Source organism: Entelurus aequoreus, linkage group LG17, assembly GCF_033978785.1.
Source record: "Entelurus aequoreus isolate RoL-2023_Sb linkage group LG17, RoL_Eaeq_v1.1, whole genome shotgun sequence".
NCBI lineage: Eukaryota > Metazoa > Chordata > Actinopteri > Syngnathiformes > Syngnathidae > Entelurus > Entelurus aequoreus.
The window spans coordinates 7232425-7247225 of record NC_084747.1 but is presented as its reverse complement, the minus strand read 5'-3'; the positions used below and the strand labels follow the sequence as shown (position 1 = coordinate 7247225).

The following is a 14801-nucleotide window of genomic DNA, read 5'->3' as shown; positions in this document are numbered from 1 at the left end:
AACAGTTACATAGAAACTAGTAATGAATGAAAATGAGTAAAATTAACTGTTAAAGGTTAGTACTATTAGTGGACCAGCAGCACGCACAATTATGTGTGCTTACGGACTGTATCCCTTGCAGACTGTATTGATATATATTGATATATAATGTAGGAACCAGAATATTGATAACAGAAAGAAATGGGGGGAGGGAGGTTTTTTGGGTTGGTGCACTAATTGTAAGTGTATCTTGTGTTTTTTATGTTGATTTAATAAAAAAAACTAAATTAAAAAAAACAAAAAACGATACAGATAATAAAAAACCTGATACCGATAATTTCCGATATTACATTTTAACGCATTTATCGGCCGATAATGTCGGCAGGGCGATATTATCGGACATCCCTACTTTTTACCTTTTAAATTCCTTCCTCTTCTTTCCTGACAATTTAAATCAATGTTCAAGTAAATTTATTTTTTTTATTGTAAAGAATAATAAATACATTTTAATTGAATTCTTCATTTTAGCTTCTGTTTTTTCGACGAAGAATATTTGTGAAATATTTCTTCAAACTTATTATGATTAAAATTCAAAAAAATTATTCTGGCAAATCTAGAAAATCTGTAGAATCAAATTTAAATCTTATTTCAAAGTCTTTTGAATTTCTTTTCAAATTTTTGTTCTGGAAAATCTAGAAGAAATAATGATTTGTCTTTGTTAGAAATATAGCTTGGTCCATCCATCCATCCATCCATCCATTTTCTACAGCTTATTCCCTTTGGGGTCGCTGGAGCCGATCTCAGCTACAATCGGGCGGAAGGCGGGGTACACCCTGGACAAGTCGCCACCTCATCGCTTGGTCCAATTTGTTATATATTCTAACAAAGTGTAGATTGGATTTTGACCTATTTAAAACATGTCATCAAAATTCTAAAATTAATCTTAATCAAGAAAAATTACTAATGATGTTCCATAAATTATTTTTTTAATTTTTTCCAAAAGATTCTAATTAGCTAGTTTTTCTCTTCTTTTTTTCGGTTGAATTTTGAATTTTAAAGAGTCGAAATTGAAGATAAAATATGTTTCAAAATTTAATTGTCATTTTTTTCGTGTTTTCTCCTCTTTTAAACCGTTCAATTAAGTGTAAATATCATTAATTATTAATAATAACATAGAGTTAAAGGTAAATTGAGCAAATTGGCTATTTCTGGCAATTTATTGAAGTGTGTATCAAACTGGTAGCCCTTCGCATTAATCACTACCCAAGAAGTAGCTCTTGGTTTCAAAAAGGTTGCTGACCCCTGCTCTACGCATTTTTCCAATTTTAGTTTAGAGATAAGGAAAGATTGGCCTGGCCCACTAGGATCCCTCTTTATGTTTGTGAACTTTATAGTCTATACATTTAGATTGATGTGATAATCAAACACTCTAGAAGTCTAGAATGAAAGAGTATACAAGAGAATTGACAGAGTGTGTACCTTCAGTGCTGAATGATGAGCAGAGGCAGAGTTTGGAGAGTTTTCTTTAGCTCACTTTGCATTTTTATGTGCTCACTGTGTCCAGGTACGTGGAAAATGTTTTCCGTGCCATTTGATGCCTGATATCATGCTAATTAGCTGCCTGAAAGCGGGTGACTCCACTGTAGAAATAGCCTGCATGTCTTCTAGCACATACGCTGCAACGGCTCTATCAACTTTGTCCTGGCTAGCAGTGCCTCCGTTAAAAATCCTTAGGTGGAGGTGGAGGTGAAGTGGCATCGGAGTCTGTGTCTCTCTTTACTAGCTTCGTCGAAGCATGTTGCTTTTGTAGCTGTTTCAGCAGATTTGAATTGCTGTTTTGCGCAGTAGATAGGATCTTTGATCCAAGACACAACTTACATTTAACTAAAATGTTTTCTTTTCTTTGTGCTCGGCAAAAGAAAAGTAGTGAGAATATCTCCATCTTAAGAAACTCTGCTTCGGCTCCGCCATGAGGTCTTGTTAGTAAACACAGCGCCCCCCCCCCCCCCCCCCCCCCGCCCCTCCCCTCAGCTCACCAATAAAACACACTCAGATTTTCTGTTTCTAGCCGTAACGCATCATGTAGTAACGGTAACTGCTAACTGCTAACTAACTCAGTTACCGTTACTACATGATGCGTTACTGCGTTATTTTACGTTATTTTTTTATGTAGTATCGGCTAGAAACAGAAGATCTGAGTGTGTTTCATTGGAGAGCTGGGGGGAGGGGCGCTGTGTTTACTAACAAGACATCATGGCGGAGCCAAAGCCGAGTTTCTTAAGATGGAGATATTCTCACTACTTTTCTTTTGTCGAGCACAAAGAAAAGAACATTTTAGTTAAATGTAAGTTGTGTCTTGGATCAAAGATCCTATCTACTGCGCAAAACAGCAATTCAAATCTGCTGAAACAGCTACAAAAGCAACACGCTTCGACGAAGCTAGTAAAGAGAGACACAGACTCCGATGCCACTTCACCTCCACCTCCACCTAAGGATTTTTAACGGAGGCACTGCTAGCCCGGACAAAGTTGATCGAGCCGTTGCAGCGTATGTGCTAGAAGACATGCAGGCTATTTCTACAGTGGAGTCACCCGCTTTCAGGCAGATAATTAGCAACAACAAAATGGCACGGAAAACATTTTTTATGTAGTATCGGCTAGAAACAGAAGATCTGAATATAAAAAATAACGCACGTGTAATAATAGTGTATTACATGGCCACATTAAAATTGTTAATAATTTCCGATATTACATTTTAAAGCATTTATCGGACTGCCGATATTATCGGACATCTCTACATATTATTTCCAGGCTTTCGAGGGCCAAATAAAATGAAGCGGCGGGCCACATCTGGCCCCCGGGCTTTGGGTTTGACACCTGTGCTGTGTATAAAAACACAAATGACACACTTAAGCGTACAACCGCACCGTACCTAATGTTGCGTCCGCTGTATGCTACTTCCCGCTTTATGCCGCGCTCGGCTTTTTTCTCCCCAGCCGTGTGATTGTAGCCAATAATAAACTCTCCAGAGACGATTGTGGCGCACATGAAACAACTGGGAAGTGTTTTCATTTTGATTAGGCCGCTCTTGTCGCTCCTTCTGCGTCGAGCCGCCTTCGTCACGTTGAGTGTTTTGCGCTTGACTTTCCACCATTGAGAGACAACACGTGTTTATTGTTTGGCTACTATGATGTTGTTGTTGTTGTTGTTGTTTGACCCAGTCAAGTCCTTTACGTACTCCAATCAATACAAGTACCAAAAGAATGCAGGGAATTAATTAACGTTCCCTCACTGGTGCGGTTAGCGTGCCGAGAGATATAAATGATTAATGAAGTTACTTCCCCAGTGTGTGTGTGTGTGTTCTTGTATTTTTACCCTTCTTGAGACATCAACAAGGAAAAGTATCTTCCATATGAGGAGGTGTGAACAAGTGATGACATAAATCACGGTCCCAATACGGAAAACCATTGCATCTAATAGAGGATGTCTCATTTGCACCCCTGGTGGTGAGTTCTATCAAAATGAGGGTGGTCCCAAAAAGGAGGGATTTTTCAAGTTGGCTGTGTGTCGGTTTTAAAAGTGCTCCCCCTCTGGTCAACAAGTGTGTGTAAGAAATGGAAATGTGCCACCTTTGGCCAAAATGTTTTTGTTTTTTTTAATTAATAAATATGTATATAGAGACATAGTGTAATAACTTGAAGTTAATAATAAAGATTTAAGACCAATTACAAAAAAACAAAAAAAAATTTTTTTTTACTAATAGTCTTTTTCTCACAATGTGTTGACTTCTTTCTTATACAATTGGGAACCATTTCTCATATTCTTTCTGTTTCTGTAATATTGCTTTATTTTCTTGTAAAATTATTACTTTTTTATTTAAAATGTTTACTTTTGAATGCAAAATGGTGACATTTGTCATATAAAACCTTTTATCACAATATTGACAATTTTTTTTGTTCTTGTAAAATAGTGAATTTTTTTTTAGTAAAATTATGACTTTTGTCATAATTTTGCCCAGTAAAAGTTTGATTATTATTATAATATTGCCAACATTTTAAAGTTTTCTTATAAAATTGTGACTTTTGTCAAGTACAATTACAACTCTTTTCATAAAAATGCCAAAGTGTTAAGCTTTTCTTGTAAAATTGCGACAGTTATTGAGTAAAATTCCAACTTTTATCACAATATTGCCAATTTTTTTGTTCTTGTAAAATAGTGCTTTTTTTTAGTAAAATTATGACTTTTGTCATAATTTTGCCAAGTAAAAGTCTGATTATTATTATAATATTGCCAACATTTTAAAGTTTTCTTATAAAATTGTGACTTTTGTCAAGTACAATTACAACTCTTTTCATAAAAATGCCAAAATGTTAAGCTTTTCTTGTAAAATTGTGATAGTTATTGAATACAATTCCAACTTTTATCACAATATTGACAATTTTTTTCTTCTTGTAAAATAGTGCTTTTTTTTTTAGTAAAATTATGACTTTTGTCATAATTTTGCCAAGTAAAAGTCTCATTATTATTATAATATTGCCAACATTTTAAAGTTTTCTTATAAAATTGTGACTTGTCAAGTAAAATTACAACTCTTTTCATAAAAATGCCAAAATGTTAAGCTTTTCTTGTAAAATTGCGACAGTTATTGAGTAAAATTCCAACTTTTATCACAATATTGCCAATTTTTTTGTTCTTGTAAAATAGTGAATTTTTTTTTAGTAAAATTATGACTTTTGTCATAATTTTGCCAAGTAAAAGTCTCATTATTATTATAATATTGCCAACATTTTAAAGTTTTCTTATAAAATTGTGACTTTTGTCAAGTAAAATTACGACTCTTTTCATAAAATTGCCAAAATGGTAAGCTTTTCTTGTAAAATTGCGACAGTTATTGAGTAAAATTCCAACTTTTATCACAATATTGCCAATTTTTTTGTTCTTGTAAAATAGTGCATTTTTTTTAGTAAAATTATGACTTTTGTCATAATTTTGCCAAGTAAAAGTCTGATTATTATTATAATATTGCCAACATTTTAAAGTTTTCTTATAAAATTGTGACTTTTGTCAAGTAAAATTACAACTCTTTTCATAAAAATGCCAAAATGTTAAGCTTTTCTTGTAAAATTGTGACAGTTATTGAATACAATTCCAACTTTTATCACAATATTGCCAATTTTTTTTTCTTGTAAAATAGTGCTTTTTTTTTAGTAAAATTATGACTTTTGTCATAATTTTGCCAAGTAAAAGTCTGATTATTATTATAATATTTCCAACATTTTAAAGTTTTCTTATAAAATTGTGACTTTTGTCAAGTAAAATTACGACTCTTTTCATAAAATTGCCAAAATGGTAAGCTTTTCTTGTAAAATTGCGACAGTTATTGAGTAAAATTCCAACTTTTATCACAATATTGCACAAATGTTCAGTTTTTCTTGTGACGTTTTGACTTGCGTAGAGTAAAAGTACGACTTTTATTATATTACTGCCAAAATTCTAAGTTTTTGTTGTGAAATTGTGACCTTTTTCTTGTGAAAGTCCAACAAATGTTTCACAACAAGCTTTTTTATACTTGCATGATATGTATATATTATAAATGTTGTAAATACAAATCTTTATATATCTAGAAATGGTTGTCCTAAAGAGGTAGGCATTTTTCAGGGGGTCTAAAGAAGGTAACAAATACAAGAATGTGTGTGCGTGTGCTGCCGGAAATGCACGTGATGTAATTGAAAGCACCATTTTTGTACTTATTCTTACTATTGTGCGCAGACTGTGGTTGAGCCCTATCAAAACAGGAAGTTGTCAAAGCTTGCAGTACAACCATTTCAAAATGCACCACAACTCCAACAAGAACAGAGAGATGCATGAATTATAATCTAGAATTGACTTTTAGCAAGTTTGAGACCAAGCAGAAACGGCCGTCGGCTCAGTGTGTCAACCGTAGACATCTTCTAAGGGTACGCAGCATGGAGCGCTACTGCCTCCTGGCGCTGACGAGACGCGGGAAAATACTGAACAGATGTTTGTTGGGATAAGGTAAACATCTGTTCAGTATTTTAACATAAAAGTGTTTTGATTGTGAGGCATTGAAAGCCACAAAATGCAACGGGTCCATCAGACCCACAAACGCTGGTTGGGTAACAACAATATGAACATTACACAAATTAAGTACAGTGTTTTATTTTCCTGTATTCACTAGGGGTGTAACGGTACGTGTATTTGTATTGAACCGTTTCGGTACGGTGGGTTCGGTTCGGTTCGGAGGTGTACCGAATTAGTTTCCACACGAACATATTAGGTAGCCGCCGAAGCTAAAGTCTTAACAAGCTGCTCCGCTTCCTTCTGCCTGTCTCTGTCAGTCCTCTACACAGCACCCAGCATTGTCCCACCCACACAACCATCTGATTGGTTGCAAACAGAGCGGTAACAGCCAATCAGCAGTGCGTATTCAGAGCGCATGTAGTCAGTGCTTAGCAGGTAAGCATCAGGCAGCGGACTCTCCCCAAATGATAATAAACACCTCCCAGTCAACTACTAGTAACATCACTACGAGCCCGTTGACCTTCTAGAAACCTAAACTGCAGTTTAGCTCACTCGCAGTCCTGGCTTGAGGTGAAGGCTAATTCGCTTTTAGCGTAACGTTAGCTCATTTTGCGGTGTGTGTGTGTGTGTGTTACGGACAGCAAAGCCCTGTCTGTCTGGTATTTCACTTTACCTTTTTCTGTGTTGATTGAGCTGTGTTGAAACAGCAAAAAAGGACATTATGTTAAATGAAGAGTTTCTGTCTCTGATAGTTGATATAATAATGTAACTGCACCATTAAGCCTACCGTATTTCCGTGAATAGCCGCAGGGGCGCTAATTAATTTAAAACCTCTTCTCACTCCCGCGCTTACCAAAAGCATGCGGGATGGGCAAGCATGCGCTAATTATTTTAAAACCTCTTCTGACTCCGGCGCTTACCTTATCATGAAATGCACATTTAATAAAAAAACACTTTATTATGGTCTTACCTTTACTTAAAAATGATGTCCATCTGCAGCTGCTTCTGATCAAAGGCAGTCTTCCTTATCTTTCTTCAGTTTTAAAAGTCTCTGGAGATATTCCTTTAACTATTACCTCCTGCTACGATTGAAAGTCCAGTTTAGAAAACGGTTTTATTTTAGATATGTAATCGTCCATGGTAAAAGTGCAAGCAAACGATCGCGGCTCACGCATGCTGCTTGTTGTCTTCTTCTGCAGCACCGGTCTTCTGCAGTACCGGTAGTCGCAAGAAGGATCACTAGCGCCCTCTACCACCAGGAGGCGGGAGTCATTTAATGACTCATATTTGACCCGGGATGCGCTAATTATTTTGCGAAACGAGTTTGACCCGGCTGTAATTCTCGGCAGGCGAATACTATATTCCCGGCGGCAATTCAAGGAAATACGGTACATGAACTCTCCTATTGCTATTGTACTATTTTTTCAGCTATAGTTACATTCATTATTAGTAATGCAGCAGCCTAGTTTTGAATGGCAGGGTCCCTGCTATCACATGTTGATAAAAATATAACATTTACATAATAAAAATCAACTACAGGCTTCCCAAATGCTGTAATAAATTAAGCATGATGAGTTGACTTGAAACTGTTTAATGTTGCACTTTTTATATGTAGAAGAAAAGTTTTGTCATTTTATTTAATCTGAGCAACAACTTGAGGCAGTTTAATGTTGATTAACGTGGGCAGAATTATTATAGTTTTCCCAATGTTAAAAGGATAAAGCCATTGTTTACAAATTTGGTAAATAACCAAAAAATTTATATTTTGTTGTTTTCTTACTGTACCGAAAATGAACCGAACCGTGACCTCTAAACCGAGGTACGTACCGAACCGGAATTTTAGTGTGCCGTTACACCCCTAGTATTCACACAGTGTTACTGTTAAAAAAGGTGTGTAATGTTATAAAGGCCAACAATATTAAATATATATTTGTTGATAAAAGTTTCTGCTTTGCTCTTAATGAATAATTTGATCTATTATGCTACTGTATTGTAATGCTGGTCATTATGGTGGTACTTGGTGTTTTCTGAGAACCACTGTTGCAAAGAAACGGAATAAAAAGGGTAAATTAAACACTTTCATACATATCAGGCTGTATTTGGAATGTAAAACCTGTTCGAGAATATGAAAATGAAAGTCTTTTGTACACAAAAATGTGTCAGAGAGTCTTTATCAAGCCACATTTTTGAGTTCCGGCTAAAGAAGGTCAAGAATAAAATAGGTGTATAATCGTGCTAAAAATCCTAAATAAATATTATTTGTTGTAGCGGTGCATGCTGGAGGTTGTGAAGCTCGCACGGTTGTGTTGCGTCGACCAGCATTCCTCCAATGGGGAATTCAAATTGCTAGTCTCTCCCAGATTCTTTTTATGGCAATAAACTGATGTTTATATTCAATCAACAGGCAGTAGTTGGTATTTTGTGGTTTATTCTCAAAGCTTAGAGGACAAACCTGAGACCAACCCAGCACCCAAGCGTTCCTTAGCCCGGTCCAGATCGGTCTGAAAACCATCACGAAAACATTCTGTTCCTCCATCTCTCCCCCCGCCCTCACGCCCGCACAGATGCCCATTGTGTCCGTTATCTCAAGTCGGCCCGAGAAGGGAAGCAGGGAGGACTCCTCTTCTCTGCCTCCTACTTCAAGGCCGTCCACAGTGCACTTTGTCATGAGACGATCAGAAAAAGGAAAAGAGTACAAGATGGAACATTAGCTATTTAAAATATGACTATAGTCATATAAAAGAAGTAACTCTTAATTATGGATGAATGTGGATATATGCATCCGTCAGTTGTCTGTAGTGCAATGCTGAGGCGGGAGAAACCACGGCGCTGCGAGGAGTGCGGCGGCGGCGGCGGTGGTATTTTTGGAGGCTCTCTCGCCATGACGGCCTGAGGCTTCGGCAGCATCCAGCCAGCTGAGACTAGTCGACGAGGACCACGTCGTATAAATAAAAGTCTACATGCATGTGCTGCAGGACTAATCGCAGAGCACGTATTAATAAATGATAGGATTAGTTGCGGATAGTGACACCTCAGTGACCCTCAGCGGGAATGCCTTAATGCCGCCATCTTAGTAGGCTACTTTCTCTGCTACAGTACTTTTGTTTTTTGGGGGTTTTTTTTTAGCTCCACTGATCCACTTCTTTACATCATCCATGCATTGTTCATATGATGGGCTGTATATTAATAATACACACATTATATGTGCAGTACATACAGTATAGTCATTCACTGTTTTTACATTCAATAAAAACAACACAATATTGTATTTATATGAATTATTTATTGATATACTGATGATTATTATATTATACAGTATATGTATAATAATAATACATTGGTTGAAACTAGCTTCGTAAACACCTGGATTTGTTTTCTTTATTTTCTGCTCAACTTGACTGGTTGCCGGTTCAGTGTTTCAATATTTGTTACTTAAAGGCCTACTGAAAGCCACTACTAGCGACCACGCAGTCTGATAGTTTATATATCAATGATGAAATCTTAACGTTGCAACACATGCCAATACGGGCGGGTTAACTTATAAAGCGACATTTTAAATTTCCCGCTAAACTTCCGGTTGAAAACGCCTTTGGATGATGACGTATGCGCGTGACGTAGCCAGTGAAACAGGAGTATCGGTAGCCCATAGAAGCCTATACAAAAAGCTCTGTTTTCATTTCATAATTCCACAGTATTCTGGACATCTGTGTTGGTGAATATTTTGCAATTTGTTTAATGAACAATGGAGACTGCAAAGAAGAAAGTTGTAGGTGGGATCGGCGTATTAGCGGCTGGCTGTAGCAACACAACAAAGAGGACTTACTTGGATAGCAGACGCGCTAGCCGATGCTAGCCGCCAACCGCATCTGTGATCGGGTGAAGTCCTTTGTCGCGCCGTCGATCGCTGGAACGCAGGTGAGCACGGGTGTTGATGAGCAGATGAGGGCTGGCTGGCGTAGGTGGAGCGCTTGATTGATTGATTGATTGATTGAGACTTTTACTAGTAGGTTGCACAGTGAAGTACATATTCCGTACAATATTCCGCTAATGTTTTTATCATAGCTCTGTGAGGTCCGGTTGCTAAGTTAGCTTCAATGGCGTCGTTAGCAACAGCATTGTTAAGCTTTGCCAGGCTGAGAATTATTAACCGTGTAGTTACATGTACATGGTTTAATAGTATTGTTGATCTTCTGTCTATCCTTCCAGTCAGGGGTTTATTTATTTTGTTTCTATCTGCATTTGAGCCAGATGCTATCACGTTAGCTCATGCTAAAGAGCTTCGCCGATGTATTGTCGTGGAGATAAAAGTCACTGTGAATGTCCATTTCGCGTTCTTGACTCTCATTTTCAAGAGGATATAGTATCCGAGGTGGTTTAAAATAAAAATCTGTGATCCACAATAGAAAAAGGAGAGAGTGTGGAATCCAATGAGACCCTTGTACCTAAGTTACGGTCAGAGCGAAAAACGATACGTCCTGCACTGCACTCTAGTCCTTCACTCTGACGTTCCTCATCCACGAATCTTTCATCCTGGCTCAAATTAATGGGGTAATCGTCGCTTTCTCGGTCCGAATCGCTCTAGCTGCGTTGAAAACAATAGGAAAATATAAGGAGGCGAACAACTGACTACGTCACGCTACTTCCGGTAGGGGCAAGGCTTTTTTTTTTATCAGAGACCAAAAGTTGCGAACTTTATCGTCGTCGTTCTATACTAAATCCTTTCAGCAAAAATATGGCAATATCGCGAAATGATCAAGTATGACACATACAATGGATCTGCTATCCCCGTTTAAATTAAAAAAAATCATTTCAGTAGGCCTTTAAGGTAGTGTCTCTCCAGTGTAATTTGGCCTGTCGCCACCATCACGTCTCCATCTCATCGCTGGGGGGGGGCAATAGACTACAGACTGTTTTGAAGTAGGCCAGCTTCGTCGCGTGGAGTAGCCTACAACCTTTGGTTGGTTTTTTCCGCTCCGTATGCTAAATGGCAATATACGATATATATCTCCATATTTTTTCCGTAAAGTAAAAACAAAACACAAAACAGTCCTAGCTACCTGAGATACTAAAGTATGTCATTATTTTGACTTAGTAAATATTGACTTACTAAGACAAAACAATGACTAAGTCAAATGAATGACTTACTGTAAATACACGCTTGCAATAAGCGTTTGGAAAAAAAGAGTTAAAAGTGGGGCCACATGCTGACATATGCTCAACTCATCATGCTTAATTTATTACAGCATTTGGGAAGCCTGTAGTTGATTTTTTATTATGCAAATGTTATATTTTTATCAACATGTGATAGCAGGGACCCTGCCATTCAAAACTAGGCTGCTGCATTACTAATGATTAATGTAACCATAGCTGAAAAAATAGTACAATAGCAATAGGAGAGACTATTCATCCCTGAACACCATGGAGTTCATGTAGGCTTTATGATGCAGTTACATTATTATATCAACTATCAGAGACAGAAACTCCTCATTTAACACAGGGGTCGGCAACCCAAAATGTTGAAAGAGCCATATTGGACCAAAAATACAAAAACAAATCTGTCTGGAGCCGCAAAAATTAAAAGCCATATTACATACAGATAGTGTGTCATGAGTTATGAATTTAATTAAGATGGCTTAAAGGAAACTAAATGACCTCAAATATAGCTACCAATGAGGCATAATGCTGCAATATGTACATATAGCTAGCCTAAATAGCATGTTAGCATCGATTAGCTTGCAGTCATGCAGTGACCAAATATGTCTGATTAGCACTCCACACAAGTCAATAACATCAACAAAACTCACCTTTGTGCATTCATGCACAACGTTAAAAGTTTGGTGGACAAAATGAGACAGAAAAAGAAGTGGCACAAAACACGTCCTAGAAAGTCGGAGAAAGTTATACTTGTAAACAAACTATGGTGAGTTCAAGGACCGCCAAAATTAGTAGGACAAAACGGCGCTCGCCAAATACTCAAATCAGTGAAGCATGTTTAAAGGCCTACTGAAACCCACTACTACCGACCACGCAGTCTGATAGTTTATATATCAATGATGAAATCTTAACATTATAACACATGCCAATACGGCCGGGTTAACTTATAAAGTGACATTTTAAATTTGCCGCTAAACTTCCGGTTCGAAACGCCTCTGAGGATGACGTATGCGCGTGACGTAGCCCGACGAACACGGGTATGCCTTCCACATTGAAGCCAATACGAAAAAGCTCTGTTTTCATTTCATAATTCCACAGTATTCTGGACATCTGTGTTCGTGAATCTGTTTCAATCATGTTCATTGCATTATGGAGAAGGAAGCCAAGCAAGCAAAGAAGAAAGTTGTCGGTGCGAAATGGACGTATTTTTCGAACGTAGTCAGCCACAACAGTACACAGCCGGCGCTTCTTTGTTTACATTCCCGAAAGATGCAGTCAAGATGGAAGAACTCGGATAACAGAGACTCTAACCAGGAGGACTTTTGATTTGGATACACAGACGCCTGTAGAGAACTGGGACAACACAGACTCTTACCAGGATTACTTTGATTTGGATGACAAAGACGCAGACGTGCTACTGTGAGTATGCAGCTTTGGCTTTTTTTTGCGTATGTACGTAACTTTTTTAAAATATATAAGCTTTATGAACCTTGGGTTAGGTGAACGGTCTTTTGGGCTGAGTGATTGTGTGTGTTGATCATGTGTTTGAATTGTATTGGCGTGTTCTATGGAGCTAGGAGCTAGCAGAGGAGCTAGGAGCTAGCATAACACGTACCGTACCGTAAGTGCGCGTCACGTACGTAACTTTTTAAAAATATATAAGCTTTATGAACCTTGGGTTAGGTGAACGGTCTTTTGGGCTGAGTGATTGTGTGTGTTGATCGGGTGTTTGAATTGTATTGGCGTGTTCTATGGAGCTAGGAGCTAGCAGAGGAGCTAGGAGCTAGCATAACAAACACGCAGGTGTTATTATGCAGGATTAATTTGTGGCATATTAAATATAAGCCTGGTTGTGTTGTGGCTAATAGAGTATATATATGTCTTGTGTTTATTTACTGTTGTAGTCATTCCCAGCTGAATATCAGGTACCGTGAGTATGCAGCCTTGGCTGCTAAACATTCGATAACTTGACCGTATGTGCGCGTCACGTACGTAACTTTTTAAAAATATATAAGCTTTATGAACCTTGGGTTAGGTAAACGGTCTTTTGGGCTGAGTGATTGTGTGTGTTGATCAGGTGTTTGAATTGTATTGGCGTGTTCTATGGAGCTAGGAGCTAGCAGAGGAGCTAGGAGCTAGCATAACAAACACGCAGGTGTTTTTATGCAGGATTAATTTGTGGCATATTAAATATAAGCCTGGTTGTGTTGTGGCTAATAGAGTATATATATGTCTTGTGTTTATTTACTGTTGTAGTCATTCCCAGCTGAATATCAGGTCACCCCCGGCTCTCACAGCATCTTCCCTATCTGAATAGCTTCAACTCCCCACTAGTCCTTCACTTGCACTTTACTCATCCACAAATCTTTCATCCTCGCTCAAATTAATGGGGAAATTGTCGCTTTCTCGGTCCGAATCTCTCTCACTTCATGCGGCCATCATTGTAAACAATAGGGAACTTTGCGTATATGTTCAACTGACTACGTCACGCTACTTCCGGTAGGTGCAAGCCTTTTTTTTATCAGATACCAAAAGTTGCAATCTTTATCGTCGTTGTTCTATACTAAATCCTTTCAGCAAAAATATGGCAATATCGCGAAATGATCAAGTATGACACATAGAATAGATCTGCTATCCCCGTTTAAATAAAAAAAATTCATTTCAGTAGGCCTTTAATATAAACAGTGTGCTTTATAGCAATTAGGGAGGTTTGCGTCATGTTTGTCCTCCTACGGAAACCATATTAAAACAAAAACTTTTTTTTTTTCCTCATCTTTTTCCATTTTTCAAACATTTTTAAAAAAGCTCCAGAGAGCCACTAGGGCGGCGCTAAAGAGAGCCGCGGGTTGCCGACCCCTGATTTAACATAATGTTCTTTTTTGCTGCTTCAACACAGAAAAAGATCAAGTGAAATAACTTAGTTGTTAACTGTAGGTCAATAATGCTTGTCTTTCTCTCAGACAGACAGGGTTTTGCTGTCCGTAACACACGCATGCACGCACGCACACACCGCAAAATGAGCTTACGTTACGCTAAAAGCTAATTAGCCTTCACCTCAAGCCAGGACTGCGAGCGAGCTGAGCTGCCGCTTATATTTCTAGAAAGTCAGCGGGCTCATAGTGATGTTACTAGTAGTTGACTGGGAGGTGTTTATTATCATTTGGGGAGAGTCCGCAGCATTATGCTCACCTGCATCAAGGGTTGGAATTGGGGGTTAAATCACCAAAAATGATTCCCGGCCGTGGCCACCGCTGCTGCCCACTGCTCCCCTCACCTCCCAGGGGGTGATCAAGGGTGATGGGTCAAATGCAGAGAACAATTTCGCCACACCTCGTGTGTGTGTGACAATCATTGCTACTTTAACTTGAACTTTGAACTATAGCTGAAAAAATAGTACAATAGCAATAGGAGAGACTATTGATCCCAGAACACCATGGAGTTCACGTAGGCCGCCTTAACACCTTCCGTTTGCCTTACGTCAGCCAGTTAAAGGAGCGCGGACATAAAGTGCTCACATTGCATCGCTGTGTTTATGTTTGATGCTAATATTCATGCTGTTGTTGTCCCAGGTCCGACCCTTTCCGAAGCTTTGTGGACTACTGCCTACAGAAATTTCCTCAGGACAGA

General features: G+C 38.2%; 1 protein-coding gene across 1 annotated transcript in view; it reads left to right on the top strand.

The window, feature by feature from the left end:
• Nucleotides 1-14801, top strand: part of LOC133632082 (serine/threonine-protein kinase TAO3-like) — a 186425-nt gene that overhangs the window by 126904 nt on the left and 44720 nt on the right. The window contains exon 11 of the mRNA XM_062024319.1: nucleotides 14744-14801. This exon is cut by the window's right edge and continues 24 nt beyond it. Within this exon, the coding sequence (XP_061880303.1) occupies nucleotides 14744-14801 (58 nt within the window). The remainder of the gene's footprint in view (nucleotides 1-14743) is intronic.